The sequence below is a fragment of the Pholcus phalangioides genome, unplaced genomic scaffold, assembly GCF_987345545.1.
Source record: "Pholcus phalangioides strain wild (caught in Gottingen) unplaced genomic scaffold, Ppha-v1.0 ptg000004l_1, whole genome shotgun sequence".
Lineage (NCBI taxonomy): Eukaryota > Metazoa > Arthropoda > Arachnida > Araneae > Pholcidae > Pholcus > Pholcus phalangioides.
Window position 1 is genome coordinate 36460294 of NW_028301597.1, and position 22877 is coordinate 36483170.

Below are 22877 nucleotides of genomic sequence, written 5' to 3' on the forward strand. Positions count from 1 at the left end.
GACGCTAATTAACGCTATACTGAACTGAACCCTTTTTTTATGGTTCCGAAACTACTCACACTTAAAAAGTTTGATATAATAGTTGTATTTGAAATCAATCTCTTGAATAAGCATGAACATAAAGGGTGATTCAGAAAAATATAGCCAAACTGAAAGGGAGATTTACGCAAACCAAAATTGCATAGGAAATCACATAGGTGTGCAAATGCCACCCGGAGTTGTTGCACCACACACACTTTTAAAGCAATTCCAAACACAGCAAGCATGAAGTTGCAATTCTAAAAACAAATACGTTAGGGGTGCCACACATACTCAGAACACACACTGACATATACTATATTGTCACTGATATAATACTGATTTCTTAAAAATTCTTCATGGATTGCATGTTTGCGACTACTTGACAGTACATGCACCTCATACACATTCCTCTGCAGAATTTCTGACGAATCGGTACATGCCGGAACGTGTGTTCTGAGTATGCATGGCCCAAATGTATTTATGTCGTCAGAATTGTGACTTCATGCTTGCTGAGTTCGGAATTGCTTTTAAAGTGTTGACACAACAACTCCCTGTAGCAGCTCTGGGTGGTGTCTGCGCACTTATGTTCCTGTGCCATTTTGGTTTGTTATCGTTGGCCTGTGAATTGCCCTTTCATTTTGGCGATGTTTTTCTGAATCACCCAATATATTGTATGTATTCAATAAAAGAACTACAAGAAGGCAGTACATACCACATTCACCATTAACCATGTCATCGTTCTCTTCATGCTCATCCTCGTGAAGATGATGGTGTTGTGGAGTTGTTGATGCATCCAACAGAGCTGCAGCAGCTTCCTCTTGCCTTCTGCGAGCTTCTGCAACCTCGGCTTGAAGTTTCTTGGTTTCTTCATCTTTTACATTGACTTCCTCTTGGATGCGCAAGACCTCTTGTTGTTTTGACCTGATTGCATCCTCCTAGAAAGAAATAAAATCAAAAATGAGTTATAAAAAAAAAAAAAATCATTTATCAAACTGTTACAAATTTATAAGGCTTGAAACACTAAATTTGTTTGCACTCCATAAATGACCTCATTAAAATGTTTACAAAAGTCAACAGTTTAGTCGCATCTGGCGGAAAAGGGTCCAAGACTAGTCATTTTTATATACAAATTATCTTACCTTATGTGATATACGCACAGTTAGTGAAAATCAGTGATATTCTCATTGTTCATGAAATGGAAAAAATGTGTGATCTTGATCATGTCGCCATTTTGATTGTTGTTGCCATATTGATATTACAAAGTTTCTATAAAATTTGTTATTGTTCAGTTATGCAAAATTGTTTTGCTAATTTTTCATTGGTCATGTTCCGATACAAATTTTCTGAGATGGTCGGTCCCTGGATTTGGACTGTACTGCATCCCTATTTTCAGGTATAAGTATTCACAATCCTGCCAATCACATTGTATTTCTTCATCTGTTCATCTCTCATGTAAAAGTTTAGCAGATTGGCTCTTGGCGAGTCGCCAGTATACTCCGCCCCACAGTATGTCGTGATAATCACGAGTGCTGGGTGCTTCGCCGACTGGTTCCGGAGCATCTATCTTTTATGATCGTTCTGATACACTTCTAGTCATTTACTTGATCTATAGTTTATATCGCAGGGTACTCAACCTGGGGCCATACACTGCCTCACTTGAAAAATCAAGGGAGAGGGGCCATGGAGAATTATGAAAAAAATCCAGATGTAAGGAAATAAATGGGTTGAGTGTGAAGTGCGCTAGGAAAAAGTGAGACTGCTTTTGGAATCAAGCAGAACTGTCCACAGAAATGGGGCCATCTTAAAGCCTGGGGCTATCTGGCTAAGGTATGGGGGGAGCCTCATTTCCATACAAGACAAACGATATCTAATTTTGATTTTTCAAGAGTATGGATGTAAATATGTAAGCTGTTACTCCTAACTCGAGGAGACCCAGAACATTTTTCTCAGGGCTCCATGATGTCAAGACTGTTCAACATAAAACCAATAAAATATAGAAAGCCCACACAACCCCAGGCCAGTGGTCCAAACACCCACCTTATTTTATTTTTTTTCACTAAATTTTCTAGGAAAAAAATAAATTCAAGAACAGGTCTCATTCGTTGATGGGTTTGCTGGACAGGGGACACAAAAAGGAAATATGAGCTTGGGGGGGGGGACATAGACAAAAAAAAGAAAAAGATTAAGCATCACTAGTCTAGCTTGATCTAAAATATAAGCTCATTCCCACAAAAAAAAACCAGATTGCTACACAGCAGTCGCACCTAAATTTTCAATTTGAGAATTTAATGCTGGGTATTTTTTTCATCAGCTTCAACTTTTAAAAACATGAAATAATTTACTCCTTTAAATGGTTTTAATTCAGAAAGATTTGTGTGTGTGTTACATTCACAAACATTAATTCCAACACATACCAGTCTGGTTTTTTCTTCTACCTCCATGGCTTTGTCATTCTCAAGTTTCTTCAGCATCTCTGTGAGCTCATTCTGTCTCAACTCAAGTTCATCTTTTGATTTCTGCAGTTGCTCCAACTGGCCTTCCAAACGACGTATATTGTCTTGGGCCTCAAGTAATTCTGATATAATGGAGAAGAAATTCTCATAAAAATTACAAGCATGAGAACAAAACAGCTGATTTTGGCTTTAAAAATATTTTTGCAAAAACAAAATTTCCAAATGAAATATAAAATTCATTACAGATGAATTGTCCAAGTTTAAGAATTGCAAGTAAAAAAAAAAACAAATTGATCACAATAACAGTGTTTACTTGCCTTTCTGTCGTTTTTCCATTTCCTCTTGCATCTGTTTTATTCTTTCTACATATTCTTGCTGTTTCTTTTCAGCTTGTTCACGGGCTTCCATTTCTCGCCTTAATTTCTCCCTGAAAATAATGGATGTGTGACAATTTCACCCCAATTAGGTTGTTTCATATTAAAAAACCTCACTGCAAATAAAATGTGGCATAATTAACTCTTTATTTTACGTTGATTTGCATGTTCCAAAATAACAAAATTGACAGTGAAACTGGAAATTAATTGGATTAGATTTTGTAGCACAAGAACAAATTAAGTAAAATTGCACCAAAACAAATAACCAATTAAAAATAATAATTGACTGTAAGAGACTAACTTGTTGTAAAAACCAATGGCTTTATGCATTTAAAAATGAGATGCATTGCAATTGTCATTTAAAAAGTCACAAAGTGGAAGATAACTTTGACCAGAAGCAGTCATAAAATGATATGAACAAGTAAAAACATGAGTAATGGTTAATGGACTTTCGACAATGTGGGCACTCTGGTTGACTCTCATAATGGAAGTGATTGTGTGAGGCGACTGCCCTATGTGCAACTCGGCAAGCAGAACTTCCTCCTTGGGGTTGGTCCTGCAGCTCGAAAACCGATGGCCGGGTGTGGGCTTTATGGCATGTAGTTTATTATTTGATTATTCTAATGATCACTGGAAGCCAATAAAGACAAATTCAGAAAAGAGTAATTCTTGAGATATCGCTTCAACATTGTCACACATTGTTTATCAAATCCTTATATAGGAAAGGAGACAACTTCTCTTTCTGGCTCCAGCCTCACTAAAGATTCATCGCTAATGCAATTTTTCAATAAGCGATGATAGACACAGAATTTAATTAGCCAGTAAATTTATTAACAAAAAAATTCACTCTTTAGATTGTAATTAAACAAATTTTCATTTAAAAAAATCAATAGAAATTTTTTATGGCTAACCTTTCTTGCTGCTTTGCAAGTTTTTCTTCCCTGGCTTGTGCTTTCATTTGTTGAACTTCAATCGTGTCCGGTTTCCTACGCCTAATGTACAATTCATGATTACCCATACACAATGACAAGATACGCTTATTGATTCTTAGTCTTGATGCAAAGAATACAAAGTCCTGGAGGAGAAAAAGAATGTCTTATATAATCAAGTTAATATAAAAGGTAATCTAATGAATTTTCATTACCTTTGAACTAAAGTTAAGAAATACTCATGATGAAAATAAAATTTAATACTAAACATTCCCATGAAATATACAAGATAAGAAAAGATAAAGAAAACTAAAAAAAATAAAGATTTTGAAACATCTTACTGGGGCTTTCTTGTCAATAGGTTTTATGACAAATTTCTTATCATTAAAAGAAATGTTTCTTATTTCACTCCACGGGAAACCAATTTTTGGTGTCAACCTGCAAAAAATATTTTTCATAAATAATTTAGACAATTTGAAAAACAATGTTTTCTATCCAAGGTTTTTTTTATCAATTTATCCAGGCTGAGAAATCATTGAATCAAATCTCTTCAAAACATTGAATACTGCAGAAGTAGTGATTTTCAGCGTAGATTAATAGAAACGACTGATGAGATAATTATGATTGAGATTAAAGTTTTCGTATTAAAAATAAAATCACTGGCGTATACATATTAGCATCAAATTGGAATTTAAAAACAAACCATTTCCAACAAATGCATGTAATTTTGACTTTTGTCAAGTGCATGCACATGAGTTGACACCATATAATGGGAAGAGATGTGATAAATATAAGATATTTATTGATTAATATAGGTATATATTGATGAATATACCATATAATGAATTAATGTGCTCCATTAGAAATGACATGATAAAGATGACCAGATTCCCTCATCCAAAAATAAAGGCTTTCTACAAATTGTTTATCATAACTGCAATAAAATATGACCCAAAAAAAGATAAGGTGCTTAAAAATGACTAAAATGAGGACTTAGCTGTAAGGATAAGGGAATTCAGCAATCTTCAACAAGAAATATGCTGCAAGACATTTAAGTGTCTCAAAGTGCCATTATCCGAAACTAAAATATGAATAAATGATGTTAATAAAAAAACACAACTTCTCTACAAAATTCAAACTTATCAAACTCACTTATCATCCTTTTCGTATATATTCAGGCCTAAAGCATCTACACCAAGCCACAGATCTGTTCCCTTTTTGTTCTTGATCTCAAAATAATTCACACCATACATTTCAAGATCTTGAGCGATCTTTAGGTACTCCATCATGGCATCTTCCCTAGTATTAAAAAAATTGTATGCTTCAATAAAAAAAATTCCACATTTTTACATCCTATTTATGTACATAACATACTAAAAAAAAACTCTTGTTCATTAAAATATTCCTTTCTCTATTATTGTTAGCAGTGATTGTTTTAATTTTCTCAAAATTTAACTTTGAATTTTCTTGCAAAAATTTATATAATTCATATTAGAAAAATATATATTTCAACATGTATACATTTCATGCTTGTTAATCAAATATTCGCATAACTCTGACAACACAAATATATTAGGGCTTCATATACACACACAGTATGTTCCAGCATTGCCAATTCATTAGAAATTCTGCAGAAGAAAGTAAGAGGTGTATGTGCAATTAAGTAGTGGTATTGTAGTCAAGCACACACAACTTATAGCATTTTTAGTAAATTTTTTCTCGTAACTTTGATTACACACAAGTTGACATCTGTAGGTTAGGCCAAATGTATATCATATAAACACATATTCAAGTACAATATGAAAATACTGTATTTTTAATACTTGTGCATCAAGTAGACTCTTTAGAGCAGTATTTCTTTCACAAATTTAACATAAACACTCTTCTCACTAATTACACATGTAATGCTAATGAAAAAATCACCTTGGCATTCCTTTATGCTCTGTCCACCAGTTGATTATTCGTTCTTCCCACTGGTCTTTAGTAAGTTTGTGTTGATCCGTAACTCTGTTGAAAATAAGTGTTTTAGAAATAAAAATATAAAAAAAAATTCAAACAAATTATCTCTATATTAGTTTTACTACAGTGGAACCCTAGTTTAGTTTTCATACATAATTTTTTTTATGGTCTCAACACATTTCCTACAACAGCATTAATGTACATCTTTTTCATTCAGTATGTTTTCATGCAATTTCTTATTTCAAACTTTCTTTTAGACCAGATTTTCTCAACCTATATTAAGAAATAAATAGAGAGGAATGTCTTGTAATATGGGAAAAAAGTGGATCACCGAACTGTAACAGACATTTAACTGGTAATTGGGTTCAGAAAGATTGAGAAAAACAGTTTTAGACTGAATCGTCTGTTCCAGATTTTATTTTTTAGTCTTTTTAAAAAAAACACTAAATTTGGCTGAAACTTATTTTTTTGGATTTGTCAAGTCCTGCCCTACAGATACATATAACAAAAAAAAAACCAGTGAAACATTTCAACACTGCCCCCCCCCTTTAAATATTCTATGTTTTGAATTAGAATTTTTAAATAAAACCCAATGTATCATTTAAATTCATTAGAGATTTAAAAACTAAAAACAAACCTTTGAGGCAGAAGTCTCTCATCTGAAAGACATCCAGTCTTATGAACCTCTGTATTATAATCGCCGTGTTTAGCCTGAACAGCATAGGATGCGAGCAATACAGAAGTTTCTGGAGGACAATATATGTCATCGCTGAGTATTCCATTTCTGACTTGCAGATAGAACAAACGCTTTAATAAAATAAAAAAAAGACAAATTTAATACAAACATCTAGGGTTCCATTTTTCTATTTGTTTCTATCCAGTAATATGTTTTTAACTGAAAAATAATACATGAAACTAAAACCGAGGACATAATCAAATATATGGTATGTCTGAATGTCTAATTTTAACCCACTATGGTCCGTTTTAATCCTTGTGGTCCAGTATATATTTGAATATACATAGCAAATACATACAAGCAAAAAACCCATTACACTTATGTCTTTTCTAAACCTTTTTGGTACTTTAGAAAGTACATCTTTTAGTGTCATTTCAGTATAAAATATGGCTATATATAAGAGTACAATACTTTTTTTTATATTTAGTCTTTTATCTAAGATGAAATTTTACATTTTCAGATATTTATGAAATAGCATCAAATTGAAAGAATTGGAAATAAAATACAAGGTAAAAGCTATTCAACTTTGCTAAGCAAGTTTTAATATGCTTATATATCCCCTTAAAATCAAGGCAAACCGAGTATTTAACTGAATTAACCAATTTTAGCCAATTTAAAAATACACTCAAATTGGTGTGCAGATGTATTCAGACGTGCCAACTTCTGGAATCCAGAAATCCGGAGATTCTCCCCAGCCCCCCCCCCCCCCAAAAAAATATATTTGAACTTTTTTTTGTGAACTTTTTTTTTGAACGAGTCTGAGCGCCAGGGTTTTTTAAAAAAATTCAAACAATTTTGAATTTTTTTTTTATCAATTAAGAACAAGTTCCATTCCCCCTCCCCCAAGGCAGGTTCTGCATTGCCCTTGAGCAGAATACAATTCCATGTAGAATAGAGAAATCACATCTACATACTGTTCATAAAACATAAGTGTTTCCTTTTGTGGATGCTATCAGTGATTGATAATCTTGGGTATATTAACTCTTAAAAGCTTTATATTTAGCTTCATATAGCTTAAAGTTTTATATTTTCTTTCTGAAGACATGTTTAATCAGAGGAAACAACTTAAAAACTTCAAAATACAAAGCTGCTAACGAAAAACTTGTGTTTACCGCACGGCTGTTAATGAAATACAATAACGATTATACAGGAATTTCGGTAACCAAGGTCATGACACCTGATAAATGATTGCAAATAAACGCTACGTAAGCAGTGACATCTTTGCCAGTTGCTTAAATGCAGTCACCAAGACTTTTTTACGGTTACCGTATATACTCGTGTATAAGCCGAGATTTTTTGTGGAAAAATTCGTTCCTCAAGTGGGGGGGTCGGCTTATACTCGGGTCAGTTTTTGATGAGAAAATATCGACCCCGCACAATCAGTAGTCATTTTTGTAGCAGTGTTCGAGAAACCGGCATTATTGGTATGGGATATGGTCAAACCCCCGAAAATGTCAAAGACGAGGCAAAAAAATCGAAAACATCATTGACTTTGATACCAGATGGGCTAACATTGATTGTACAGCCTTTAGATGTCAGCATCAACAAGCCTTTCAAAGACTGTTTGAGGAATTTGTGGATCGAATGGATGAGTTCCGATGATAAAGAAACCACAAAAGGCGGTGCCTTGAAGAAACCTGACATTGGCCTAGTGTGCCAATGGGTACATGAGGCGTGGAATTCTGTCTCCACCGAAATTATCATCCGATCCTTCAAAAAGTGTTGCATCAGCAATGCGATGGACGGAACTGAAGATGATATCCTCTTTGAAAGTGATAATGGCGATGACAGCGTACCCTTCATAGGGGCGATGCCGCACCCTCTATGATGATCTCATGGATTACGATGAGCTTGGAGACTCAGAAGAAACGGTTTAAAAAGTTTGAATCGTTTTCTGTTGTAAATTTCTGTAAGCTATTCATTTTGCATGGAAATATAAGAATTTTTTTTTTCCTGAAATGCACGGATTTTTTGGGGTCAGCTTATACACGGGTTTTCAATTTATTGCGGTTTTGGTGGTCCTGAAGTAGGGGGGGTCGGCTTATACACGAGTATATACGGTACTCGATGGAAATGACCACGGCTGTCCTCTGTGGGTGTTTTCCCTAACAACAACGGCAGTCATTGACGCCACAACAACGTGAAAGCTCGCATAAAATCTAATTTTCAGCCAAAATCCAGAGGTCAGGAGGTAGGATGAAAAATCCGGAGAGTTGGCAGATCTGTGTATTGTTTCAATTAAAAATATGCTATCACCCCCCATTTACATCTGCATTAAAAAAAAAAAAATACAATAAGTTTTCACAGGGTATACAATAGAGGGTTCATTTTTTATAGCAATTCTTACAGATATCCAAGACTCCACAATAAATTAACCATCAATCAAATATATAATTTAGTCCTTTTCAATAACTTGATTGTAATATACAACACAAGATAAAACGCGGTTAAAAAATACTGAATTTAATCTAACAAACACCCAAATTTAACACTTTAATGCGTAGCTTTGCATACATGTAAATTTTTTTTAACGTTCATTACTACAGCCAGTTTGAAAACAAAAATTCAGCATCGCCTTTGCACATATGAATTTGCTGGTAGATGTCCCAATTAATGACGAACTCTTTGTTGCAGAGCATGTGTGGCTGTGATTTTGCTAATTCGTTAAAATGTTTTTTTTTTAACCTTGAAGTTTGCACTCCAAATTTTTCTTATAGTTTTTCTTATAGCAGAGAACATATATAAAAAATATTACTGCAATATATTTGTTGTGTTATTTTTGAGGAATTCTTGCAGATTCTAACTACGTAATCAGTATTAGAACGTAATTCAATTTTTGAAGATGTACATTTGATTCAGGTAAATATAAAATTAATTTCTGAGGAAGGTTTGAAATTTTTCATGCATAAATATTATAACTTGGTTTCACACTTTTGATGTTTATGTGTATTTTTAGAAATATGATTTAATTTTGATTTTAACATCATATAAATTGCCACTCACCACAGTGATGTCTTGAATAAGTTCTTCAGCAACATCTTCAGGATAGAACTTGGCACGGAATCTGAACTGCAAAGGATTTTCTTTCTTCACATCTTGGTTGAGAACCTGAAAGTTTTAAGAATATTAACATTCAAGTTTCATATCAAATATAAAACAAGTTTTAAAACAAAAATTTTTGGGAAAAAAATCTAAAAGTGAATAAAAAATTTAAAGAGTGCAAAATTTTAAAAAATTTATACCAATACGAAATAAAATGTGAAATAAAAAGATGGGTGAAAAGAAAAGCACTACAACCCTACAGAGGCTTTGGTGTTCGAACAAAAAAAAATTAATAAACAGTGCAGAATCCTAAAATTGATAAACATAAGAACAATAAAATCTTTCCAATCCACCAAAATAGTGTTTAAATATACAGTAAAACCTGTCTATACCAATACTGTAGGGACCTACAAAAAATATTGTTACAGACACGTTATCGTCGCAGACAGTTTAAGCATTTGTACTATTTCCAATAGGAATTCCACCAGCACCAGAGAAAATATAAGCAGGTTTATTGTTATGGACAGTATCGTTATACACAGATTTCACTGTAACAAAGGAAAATGCCAACTAATGAAACACTACCAGGTTAAATTTTTATACTCCCAGCAAATAAAAATACTATAATTAGTTAGCTTGGCAAGCAACACTATGGAGGTCAATAATCTCATTGTTATCAAAAATATGTAAAATGATTCACATAAAATTTAAAAAATAAAAATAAACCAATTTTTAAAAATTGCTTGTCTTACGTCCCAACATTACGTCTTAGCGCAAAAGAGTAATTTTATGTACTTGCGACACTGAATGTTGAATTATTTTTTATCATAAGAGATATGTCTTGTGTGTTTGTTACTCCCTTTATATTTGAGGCTCAATAACATTGGGCAATTTTACTCGCTGCTACTCGTTACTCTGTACAATAACATTATCTAGTAAACTCACTGCTTAGCAGATCGTGCGAGTAGAGTTGAGAAGTATTCGAAAGGTAGACTACTTTTCTCGCTGGTGTTTTTGATACCTCTCAGATGCAATCTTACTTTTCTTTCTACTTCCATCAGCTCACAACAAAAGAAAAAGATGCTCACTTTTTTTAGTTGGTCATTTTACCAGCTTGTATAATTGAAACTTGCTGAGATAGATAAAACCAGTTCACTCTCGCTGGCTAATTTACTAGCCAGAGAATAGCTCTATAATAAATTCACCTAATGTAATTGAGCCTTTAATATTAATATATTAGATCACAGAACTTGACAAAACCAAACCGTGAGGTTTCCATGGCCAATAGAAAATCAATATTGACCCCTAAAATTTTCTGTATGCGATTGCTAAATAGTCTGAGGATACAAATTTTCCAATTTGATTGCAGTGTGTCATTTAACATAAATAGAGGCCATTAAATCGGAAAAAAATTTCAGGAATAATCATGCTCTGGCTCATAGGAAATTTTGCTGGTGCCTACATATTTGATTTGTCAAGCCCTGTATTAGATGGGAAAGAGGGGAAAAATTAACCATAGAAGTGAGTTTTGTGTGAATGACTACTACAAAACCACACATGTACCTCATCCATATTCCTCTGCGGATCTTCTAATGAATTGATATATATACAAATACAAATACAAATACAACGCCACAACAGGCAAAATGCCCAACGAGGCGGCTGATAAAAAGATGCCCATAAAAATATGGTTGTCATATGTTTCAAAAATACAGCAACCCAATTAAAAATGCAATTAACACAAATTGCACAAATATATAAACCCATCCTGAACCCATCACAAATATATACACATGATAAAATATTATACAATGCCCATAAAGAATACTTATGGTTGTCTTATTCTAAGAATGGATAGCTTCTCGATTTACCCCAACATGTTTATCGTATTTCTTTTTAAACGTGTCAATTGTGTTACAATTTACTACCTCCGGGGGTAAGCTATTCCATTTATTAACAACCCTATTGGAGAAAAATTCCCTGCGACACCATAACCTTGCATTGTCCCTCACCAATCGATACTGGTGTCCCCTTGTAAAAGCAGTCGATTGGCGGTGTACTAAAAGTTCATGGTCCATCCTATCCATCCCATTGAAAATTTTGAACACTTCGATCATATCTCCTCGACACCTGCGTTCATCCAATGTAAACATATTCAAAAAATGAAGTCTTTCTTCATAACTCAAGCCCTGTGTGCCAATAAGGACACGCGTAGCTCTTCTCTGCACCCCTTCAACCAAGTCTATGTCCCTCTGTAGGTATGGTCTCCAAAACCTTACAGCATACTCTAGTCCAGGACGAACTAAGCCTCGAAAAAGCGGAAGAATGACTTTAGGAGAACGCGAAGAGACTTTTTTGAAAATGAGACCAAGCATTCTATTCACTTTTTTGACCACCGCTGAACAATGTTCAGAAAACTTAAGTCGCTCGTCAATGAGAATTCCCAAATCGGTGACTCTAGTTGCATCCGGGATAGTGACACCATTCAACTCGTAAGAGAACCGTGGGTTGTTCGAACCAAAATGAGCGACCATGCACTTATCTACGCTAAACGTCATGCTCCATTCATTTGCCCATGCTGCAATCTTGTTTAAGTTGGTCTGGAGCAACTCCCTATCGCTTTCATTCCCGATTACCCTCATTAGCTTCACATCATCTGCGAATTTGCTAGTAATTCCATCGATACCCTGATCGAGTTTATCGATAAAAAGTGAAAAAAGTATGGGGCCAAGGACACTTCCCTGAGGAACTCCACTTGTGACGTCTGTCCAACCAGAGAATTCCCCATTCACCATAACTCGTTGCGACCTGTCTCTTAACCACGATTCTATCCAATTCAGCAAGTTGCCCCCTATTCCAATCTCGTGTAAACGCTTCAAGAGTTTGCCATGTTGGACCCGATCGAATGCCTTCTGGAAATCAAGGTAAACAACGTCGACATTTTTGCTCTTACCCAAAGCCTTAGTCACGTAATCATAGAAGCAAAGGAGGTTAGTTACACATGACTTCCCCTTCCTGAACCCATGCTGATTATCCGACAATACATTATTCTCGTCTATCCACTTCACAAACTGCCTTTTGATGATAATTTCCAAAATTTGAGAGGGAGCTCGTCAAACTCACTGGACGATAATTAGACACCACTTCTCTACTACCCTTCTTAAATATCGGAACAACGTTAGCCAGTTTCCAATCTCTCGGGACGATACCCTCAGCAACACTACTCCTGTATATCTGTGCGACTGGCCCCAACAATTCATTAGCACCTTCCCTGAGAACCCTGGGATAGATATCATCTGGTCCTGGTGCTTTGCTTGCACATACATTTCTTAGAAGATTTAGGACCTCCACGTCTTCCACTTGAATATCGTTGAGCGTTTTATTACCCCATGCAACACCCGTATATCGAATATCATTATCTCCATTAAAAACCGACGCGAAAAAGTCATTGAAAGCACTACACATGCCTACATTGCTCTCTACTTTTGAGCCTCCTATCGAGAGGGGGCCAACTGTCCCCTTACATCCATTATTGACGTATCGAAAAAATGATTTTGGGTCAGAGCCAATGTTATCTGCCAACCTAGATTCAACTTGCTTTTTACTATCCCTTATCGCTTTCTTCAACAGTCTTCTTTTATCAGTAAACAATGATAGGTCACCTCGTCCACTTTTATACTCTCTGAATGCTCTTTTCTTTTCAAGATAAAGGTTCCGCACGCTATCCGTGAACCATAGAGGGTGTGATGTACAAACACGCTTTTTTCGAACAAAGGGTATGACGTCGTGCAAAACAGAGGACAGCTTCGTACTAAATTCTTCCCATTGACTTACCACCCCTACTGATTCCAACCGGTCTTTGAAAACTTCCGCTAACCTTCTTCGCAAAACATCAAAGTTAGTTCTCCGAAAACAAGGAACCAATCTTTTGTTATCAACCTTACCCGAGGAAAAGTTACAGAGAAATCTGACGATACGATGATCACTGGAAGAAAACTCTTCCCCCACCGAAACATGTTCAACTAGATCCTCAGAACTAGTAAGAACTAAATCCAAAATAGCAGTACCCCTAGTGGCTTCTGATACATGCTGATACAAAAAATTTTCGAGCACCAACTTAAGAAAGTCTCTTTCATACTGATTTCCAGATGAAAGGTTCTCCCAATCAATACCCGGGTAATTGAAATCCCCTAGTATGAGAACCCTCTTTCGCTTACACATGTAGGAAATTTCATCATGCATTTTGGCGATATAGTTTTGATCCCTATTCGGTGGATTGTAACAAACCCCAACAATAAGCTTATGACGTCTTTTGTTCTCAAGTTCAACCCATATGGTTTCAATATCACTTCTCTGCACGTTACACTCTCTAGCCTTCAAACATGATTTCACGTATATCAACACTCCACCCCCTTTCCTATCAGATCTATTTCTCAAAAAAGTATCGTATCCGGAGATGTGTAAGAAAGATTCATCCCCATCGCTTGCCCAAGATTCTGTAATGGCTATAAGATCCAAGTCCTCCACAACTATCATAGTTTCTAAAAAATCTTTCTTGTTACCCAAGCTCCTGGCATTTATTAACACACATTTTAATTTGCCCGGTGGTTTGTTGTCAATCGAGAAGCCATCCAAGTCAGAGGTGGGTAATTCCCCGTCAGTACTGTTGTGATTATCATTAACTAACCCGCATTCCCGACTACGTGGTCTGGGAGTAAAAAACCTGACCTAAGACTATCGTAAACCTCCCAGACCCCTCTCTTATTTAGATGGATCCCATCCGAACGAAGCCACCTATCGGTAAATGCGGGAAGCTCCAAGAACGTGACCCCAAGTGAGGAGCAAATGTCCTTCAGGCCTATATTGAATTGGTGGATCCTACTCCTATATCCCCTACTACCCCTTGGCAGCACTGGAATCACTGCCACATCTGAACCCCCCTCCCTAGCGGATAATAGTAAATCCCGGTATTCTGACAGAGACTCACTAATATTCGCTCCTACCTGATTTGTTCCCACCCACAGAATCACCCGCAAGGGCAACTTTCGGCGGTGAAAAACGTCTCGAACGTTGCCAATCTTCCCCCCAGGAAGACAACAGCGCTCGAAACCCCGAAAATCCCTACACACTCGGTTCCCAAGTTCCCTAACCATAGAATCGCCGATGATTAAACCCCTATCACTATCCCCTTCCCCTATCTACCTCATCCACGACCACCCATTCGCCCTCTAAAATGTCGTTGTTCGTGGAGATTGCTTCTTCATCAACAGGTGGCTCGACGACCAACCTTCCATATGTTGGAATGTGAGCATCCGTGTTGTGAACCTAATGTGAAGCTTGTTTCTGTGTAATGATTGTTATAGTGAATGTAGTGTGTGAATGACTAAGATTGAGAATTGAAAATGAAACATGTAACTAAATCTGCTATGCCAAGAATAAATTTAAGGTTTTTAATAAATTTATGTAGAAATTAAGTTTTCACAAAACAAAATAATGATAATCACTTCACAATGCCTCGATACTACAGAATAACGCCTCTCAAAATAAATATTGTGTTTGATTATCAAAATCAAATTATACACTGGTTCTCGACAATATGCATGCATTCAATACCATCAATAGAAAAAATGAAAGTCTTTCTACAAAAGAAAAAAAAAATTAATAAAGTGATAACTTCACCATCATTCTCTGGAGAAAGGTCTTCATGGCATATGCAGGTGCATTACAATAAGGAAAAAATAAGAATGAGAAATAGACAATGGAAAGGGGGGAAAATTTTTTTAAATAAAAAATTACAAAAGATTGTATCAGACAAAAATTACAAAACTTGCTGCAGACCATATATACTGATGACCATGCTGAATTTTCTGTGTGCATGCATTAACACAAACAATATCATGTATGAATCAGCTTACCCGATCCTGCTAATTAACAGACTGACGTTCATCATTCCACACTTAAGTTATTTTCATGAATATTTTGTCCATAAAGAGAATCAAAGAACATGTTTCAACATATATATCTTTCATTCATGATTTTATTTAAGATAAATTTCAGTATCTCGAATCTGTTATTAAAAATCCCTGTTGTCAACATCAATGTTCCTACAGATAGCAATGAAACTTTTCAAGATTATACTTAACACATAAAAGGCTTTTCATATTATTACGTTCCTATATTTCGAAAGTTATAAAATTCGACATCACGAAGTCCATCATTCAATGTGTCAAGTTATTTTCATGGCAATAAAAAACACTTTTTAACCCTGCATTGTTTCTACACTATAAAAATGAGAATTAGTTATTCTGTTCCAGCCTCTATATTCTAGTGGATTTCTACTTTCATAAATCTGTTCATTTAAATCTTTTTTTCCTTTCCCTCTAATTTTTCTATGATTATCTGTCCCAGAGTCATAGTTTATCATCAAGGTTCTTATTTAATTTTTATTTTAAATTCATTGAAATCTTAACCTAATTGTTGCTCTCTTTAGAAAATGAAACTATATAACTTAGGAGACAATCATTTTGTGTCTGCAAATACATTGTCCATTTTTTAATTAATTTTCACAATTAGTACTTTATTTTTGGTTTTTCTTCAAATTTCCCTACAAAATACTGTTCTATTTTTGGTTTTCTGTAAAAACCATATAACATGATTGTAAAAGTTAAAGAAGTTATAGACCTGCAAGAGAGGTTTTACACACGAAATTGCTGTGATTGTTAGAGGAAAAAAAATTGATTAAACATTTTGTGGCAGCATGTCCCTAGGTAAATCCAAATGTATCTATAAGTACATCAGGTTGTTGTAGGCAAGGATAAAAATTACATCTCCAAATTTTGAAAAATTCATTATTCAAAATTTTAGATTTTAAAAAAATACAACTTTATTCACGAAGATTTAAAGCATAACCAGTGAACATTTTACTAAATGAAAATATATTTCCCAGCGGCTGGGAAAATTTAAAATGTAAATTTTATCCATAACTAGAGCAGTCTCCCCTATTCACCAAGGCGGAATTGTTTGCATTGTTCTGCAGAAAAATTCCTATAATAATATTTCTCTACATAGAAAAGATTGTTTTCTCAATTCTTATCAAGATCATTCTGCACCAGTACTGATGTTTGGCAAATTCTGCTTTGGTGGAATACATCATGTTAGTTTTATTCATGAAAAAAAATCTAATGAACTCCATTGATGAATATATACCTTTTTACTCAGTTTCAACCACGTGGTCAGCCCTTTCGAATCTGTGTACTGCAAACCAAAAAACCAAACTTCTCGCAATCCTATGGTTTTGACCACCTACGAAAACATTGATATCAAGTCATGAGATTACTAAAACAGAATTTTCAACAGAGAATTTACTATTGAAACAAAAAATGAGCATTTGTTAAGCCAGTAGGGCTTTATCTCAGGTGCCAGGTCACTGGTAAAAATTGGTATTGGTGCAGAAAACCTTTCTATACACATACTAGCTCAGGCAAAAGAAACATGCTTGCCCCAAAGCAGAATGTTTAGCACTGTTCTGCGACGAGCCCTCGGACTGGAAATGTTCTGCGGTAAAAATTCTCCTACATATAATCGTTTTTTGCACTTTTTCTTAAAATTCTTCCAAATTGTTCTGCAATAGCAGTAATTGTTCTTGCGACTTTACGTCGCAGATTTCGGCACATTCTGCTTTGAGGCATGCTTGGCACCTAGATTTTCTCTGGATTTGTGCAGCTCTGATAAAAGCATAAACTACAATACACTATGGGCCAATCTGAACCATTTGAGAATTTCATAAGGCCAAAATAATGTTCGAAGTTGAAAATAAAATACCAAAATATATGGAACATGTTGCGAGTGTCAAGCATAAATACCAAATTTAGTGCTGAAACAGGCAAATCCAACAAAGCATTTTGCCTATCCCTTAACATGGTTAAATTTAATTTTTTCATCATAAATTTTTTACAAACTTCATTGCTGACTATATTAGCAGGTTAAGAAGCGTCCCTAAGAATTCTTTTGGTAGACTTTTTTTTTTGGTAACCTTTTTTTGTTTATTTTGTAAGAATGACTATTGAAAGAAAATACCTTTCCTAAAAATCAATCTAAATATCCAAAATAATGTTTTTCAGACTAGGTTGCCTGCTTGCTGTGTCAATACACACTTGAAACAAAATTCCAACAAATTCTGTCGCATTCTCAGACACCAATTTAGTGATTGCAAATAGAAAATTTCAGGCACAGATGCTTTTTTTTATTTATTGATCTATATAGCTTATTGAATACACTTATATAATAGATTCTCTTCAACTGATGTCAAGAAAGAATACTCCAAAATAGATTATATCTGAATGTTTTAAGATGACTAGGGGCACAATTATGTTCCAAAAAAAAGTTTCATCTTATGTAAATATTACAGGTTACTCCTTGGCTCCATTCACATTTTAGCTAAATTTTTTGAGCACATATATTGTGGTAAAAGGGATAAACCTGTGATTATGCATTATCACAGCATTGGCTAATATGATAAAGCCGCAAAATTAAACAAAATTTATCAAACTTACAAAAAAGACCTGCTATTAAACATAATCACTACATTTATATAATATTCACTTTTATCTCAGCATATACACATTTGATTGTCTGTTTGAAGACTGTTATCCATTTGAGTTAGTTCTCAACGTTTCCCCAACACTAGTGGTTATCTTCAGGAGAATTGATAAAACTAGAATAAAAGACCAGTTTTTGATTATTTTGCCCAGAGGTCCAGTCTCAAATAAACAGTACATACTCTTGGGATCCTCTCTTTGCCATTCAAGAGACAGTGCATTAAACACAACACAATGGTTAGTATAAGTGCTAAAGATAAAATATATAGCCTAGGTTAAAAATTAGGTGCCCACATACTTGGGTAAGTTATCTGGTTTCAAAAAGAGAGCTCAAGGTGTCAATAAGAGGGTCCTAATTAAAAAAAAACACTTAAAAGGGTGGTGGCATGTCACAAACTGTCCCATTAGGACATTATTTGAAGACGACAAGTCCAGCAGCCAGCATCAGATTTTATACCCCCTATGCCCAGTGCCAAAGGGACTGTTTGTGAGATTAAGAATGGGCCCAAGACAGGCCTATGAAGGAGGGAAGAAAATTGTCAGTAAATACGTGCATGTTTGTGTAAAAATGAAAAATTTTGTCAAAGTCAAGAAAGGTCAATTTTGGTCAGAGGAAAAATGTTGCCACAACACTTCGAGAAGTATGTGACGCCAGAGCAGGAGCTTCCTCATTGGTCCAAATCAGAAGCTTGTTCATTGGCTAGAGAGCACCATGACTTGATTTCCTCGATTCAAGTCGATTAATCCCTTGTTCTGCGGTGGAAAAAAGGGGAAAAACCAGCCCTTAAGGGCTGTAATGCAAAAAAAAACCCCTTGATTTCAGAAAATTAGTCCATCATAATTACTGGCATCAACTTCTAAATAACTGAAGCAGATTTTACAACACTGGCTTGTAGCAGCTGAACCAGTTCAGTTTGGCTTAGTTCACTGTTTGCACCTATAAATTTCATGATAAAGGGCTGTATTTCAGTGGCAAGTTCGTCAACTGGGTCAACGTTACTTTCCACGCTTGTTCCCGGTGAATAATTAGACGATGCTATTTTCTTTGGGCAGTTACACTCCTTTCTTGACTTTTCCCCCACATCAGTTGGGGTTGCAGGTGTCCTTAGGCCTGGTGGAGGGTCCTTGAGCAGACTGGGCCTCATTTTCGGCTTTCTTGTACTCCCTGCTATGGGAAAAATAGCGTTTCCGGTAATTAGCTGTGTGGTACAACAAGCAGTTCATACACTGTGGTTTATCCCCTCCATGTACGTTGGGGCACGACTTGGATGGATGTGGGAGAATACACTTGACACATCTTACAGGCGCCTCACATCCAGAGCTATGGTGTCACCATTGTTGACAGTGGTTACAGATGATGAACCTATGTGTACTCTTTTTCTTGAATTTTTCAATCTTGATCTTAAGATGGTCGATGGTTTTGAGCTCCAGGATCCTCGCCGACTCTGGGATCTGGGGGAGATCCACTTTCCATATATGAAAAAGACAAGTTTCCTGGAGTCTTAGGTTGTATTTATGCCTGAGTGTCTTGGCCTACACTTTTGTTTTCCTGATTAGTCAGTTGATCTTATGGCTGGTGGCGAATTGAAAATGTTTCTTATGTTGGAAGAATCTGATTGGCAGAGAGATGAAAAGTTATCCGACTGGCTGTAGTCGAAATTCTGTTGCTGGATCTTGAAGGGGAAGGTTCTTGTTCTTCTGAGAGCTGGGGTCCAAGATCTGCTCAATCTCAAAGTTTCTTCCCTTCTAATATAGCTGTTTTTCAAAAACAGTTATAAGAAAAGAAGAAACTGTTTATAGGCCAAGCCACTTGAGGGCATAAATACAACCAAAGACTCCGGAAAACTTGACTTTTGTTCCAGTTTTATAGATTCTTTTGAAGATGCCAACCACTAGTGTTGGGAAACATTAAGAACTGACTCAAACCGACGACAGTCTTTGAATCCAAACAGACAATTTTCATCAAATGATGGCCACAAAAACCTTAAATATTTATATACACATTTCTCAATTGTTTCAATCAAACGTAATAAAAAGTAAAACATCACACTCACTTGATCAAACAACTGTTTACCAGTGGTGTTCGGCTGGATTGCAAATTCCAGCTCTGCATCCATAGTGATCACCCGGACATTCACCTAATTTAAAGAAAATAAATTTATAGATATGTTATGAAACTGTATTGTACACACACACACATACTGTATACACACACATGATGCTGATCAGATAACTGCATTTACACAGAGCAAGATGACAAAGCAAGCACATTTCCTCATCTTAAGGACAAGGTCATTCACATTATGTGAAGATTCAAAGTTGATAATTGAGAAAACGAAACTCGATATGAAGTGATATTGACTAATTTGTAATAACCTTTTCCTAATAAACTAACATCAACTCGAATAAGTTCTGCACAAAACCGGTATCTCAAGGAATCAATGTAAATACAGATACACAGCTGTAACCACATTCTGGAATGGTTTCAAGATAAATCCAGTGTAACATGCAGGATTACATGGGTGGTCTTAAAAGAATAGGGTCAAGTGGGATAAAATGGTCATACTGAACATAAAATGACATAACTTCAGATTTGCAATTGATATTGCTACCAAATTTATTTAAATTTCCCTTGCAAGTAGCAAAGTTTTTCACTTAAAATTTTATGTCAAGCAACATTTTAATGGCAATAAACAGATTTTTTGTTGTTCAAGCTTGTGTTCCATTTTTGAGTGCCTGAATAACTTCTCCCTACCATTTTAGTTGCTCAAACATTTTATAGATTGGCTGTGTAGGACACTCAAGAACATTATTTCATTCACTGGTAAGTTATAATCATTATACTTCATATTTTATAGTAATTTAAACATGGGGTAAAGTGGTCATAGCATTAGGCTTAACACCTATTTGCTACGAGGTATTTCACCTAACATGTAATTAAATTTGTAAATTTTTTTTACTTTACTTTTTTTACTTAATACAGTTCATTTTTTTTTCTTTTCCAGAGCAAACATGTGCTTGATAAATAGGTGTTTGAACCTATATGTGAAAAGAATACACAACAGTACTATGACACTTTTCCGTTAGCATTGCTAGCTGTTGAAAAGAGCATTAGAGTATCATGTGAGCTGCAAGAACACAAGTTCGAGATTCCATATCACTTAAGAAAGATGGGTCATTAACAAGTCAAGAAAAGGATTCTAGAAGAAAATCATGGTTAACATGCAAAGAAGACTAGTATTGAAAGCTTGAAATCTCTTGCTCAATATGAACAAACCCCCCCCCCCTTTTTTTTTGTAGATATTGAACTTTCACAATTCATGACCAAGGAAAATAAAGATAGAATCAACTTCATGAATAGACAGGGTTCTTGCTACCGATCACCATTGCGCCAAAATATTTCATTTGGCAAATAAATAAAAGATCAAATTTGCCAAATTGTGACTGTCCATTCGGCCTCTTAATTCTTGAACCGGCCATTTGATGCAGTTGTTTTGAAATTAACATTTTATGATGTACTAGAAAATGAGGACATAGATGAAATAAGGAGTCAGTTGTATTTGAAGATCCTAATGAAGCCAAGTTCTAACCATAGGGTACATTAAAAGTTACAAACTTAAAAGTACAGAATGATTGATAAATGTGTCAAACATAAAATTTCAATGTCCACTGATTATTTTTATTAAAATTTCATTATTTGGTATGACCATTTTACTCCATGCACTACTCACTTTACCCCACCCCGTGGGGTAAAATGGTCATAAAAGTGAGGTTTAAAAAGTTGCTGAAAAAAAGTTACTCAAAAAAATACTTTTGAAAAATATGCTAATGTACTCTTTAAGAATGTAATGTAAAATATCAGCCAGAAGATATCCTACTTTTGAAAAATTCATATGGCTATACCCCTTCAAAGATGAAAACATCTTTTTATGACCATTTTTCCTCGCCTGACCCTACCAATTTCAAAACTGACCCTCTCATGAAAGAATGGAAAACTTGGATAAGGGCAAATAAATTCCAGGAAGAAAAGTACCATTTTTCTCGATATTTGGGCAATTCTATAAGAATTCTCTTCTACAGTAGTCAAGTGATTAATGAATTCTGATCTATGCTTATTAGTGCTGAAATTCACATCATACTTTTTCTTTTATACAGCTTCAAATATTATTTTCAATTAAGTTTTCAAGAATGAAGATGGTGAAAGTTTTCGCAAGCCTTTAGTTAATTTCAGAAAAAAAAAAAAAAATCGGCAACAATACTGATTGTCAGTTTGACATACATAATCACACACACACACTATATATTTCAATCTATTTCACAATAAGACTTTGCAAAATACAAATTTTTCAGACATGTGGCCAAATTACACCTCAATCTATAATTCAAATATTAATTCCTACTCATACCATTGTGAATATAATTAGATTCACAGTGTTCTACATTCAACAGTTCTACGTCTTCTGAGAATGTGCATTCTCAGAGGCAAACTTTTTGCACAGTAATTACACAAAAATCAATCGTGACAAACTACAACAGTGAAACCTGTCTAAGACAAACACTGTATGAGACTGAAACGTGTTTAGAACAAAATCAAAATATAGTATGTTCAATGACTAGTGCTTCGATTTGCGCCTTTGTAAAAATGGAAATCTGTCTAAAACAGATTATTTCAGTCTTTTAAGGTTCCGTTTCGTGCAGGTTTCACTGTATAAATTATTTTTCCAAATGCAGGCTTTATTCCTAATGTATTTAAAATATATATTTAT

General features: G+C 35.0%; 1 protein-coding gene across 1 annotated transcript in view; it reads right to left on the reverse strand.

The window, feature by feature from the left end:
- Positions 1-22877, reverse strand: part of Moe (moesin) — a 35342-nt gene that overhangs the window by 6325 nt on the left and 6140 nt on the right. Inside the window, exons 3-13 of the mRNA XM_089231437.1 lie at positions 20166-20249; positions 16721-16816; positions 9476-9580; positions 6374-6543; positions 5701-5784; positions 4930-5076; positions 4119-4215; positions 3760-3923; positions 2792-2901; positions 2436-2596; positions 734-956 (exon numbers count right to left, since the gene is read on the reverse strand). Of these exons, the coding sequence (XP_089087563.1) occupies positions 734-956; positions 2436-2596; positions 2792-2901; positions 3760-3923; positions 4119-4215; positions 4930-5076; positions 5701-5784; positions 6374-6543; positions 9476-9580; positions 16721-16816; positions 20166-20249 (1441 nt within the window). The remainder of the gene's footprint in view (positions 1-733; positions 957-2435; positions 2597-2791; positions 2902-3759; positions 3924-4118; positions 4216-4929; positions 5077-5700; positions 5785-6373; positions 6544-9475; positions 9581-16720; positions 16817-20165; positions 20250-22877) is intronic.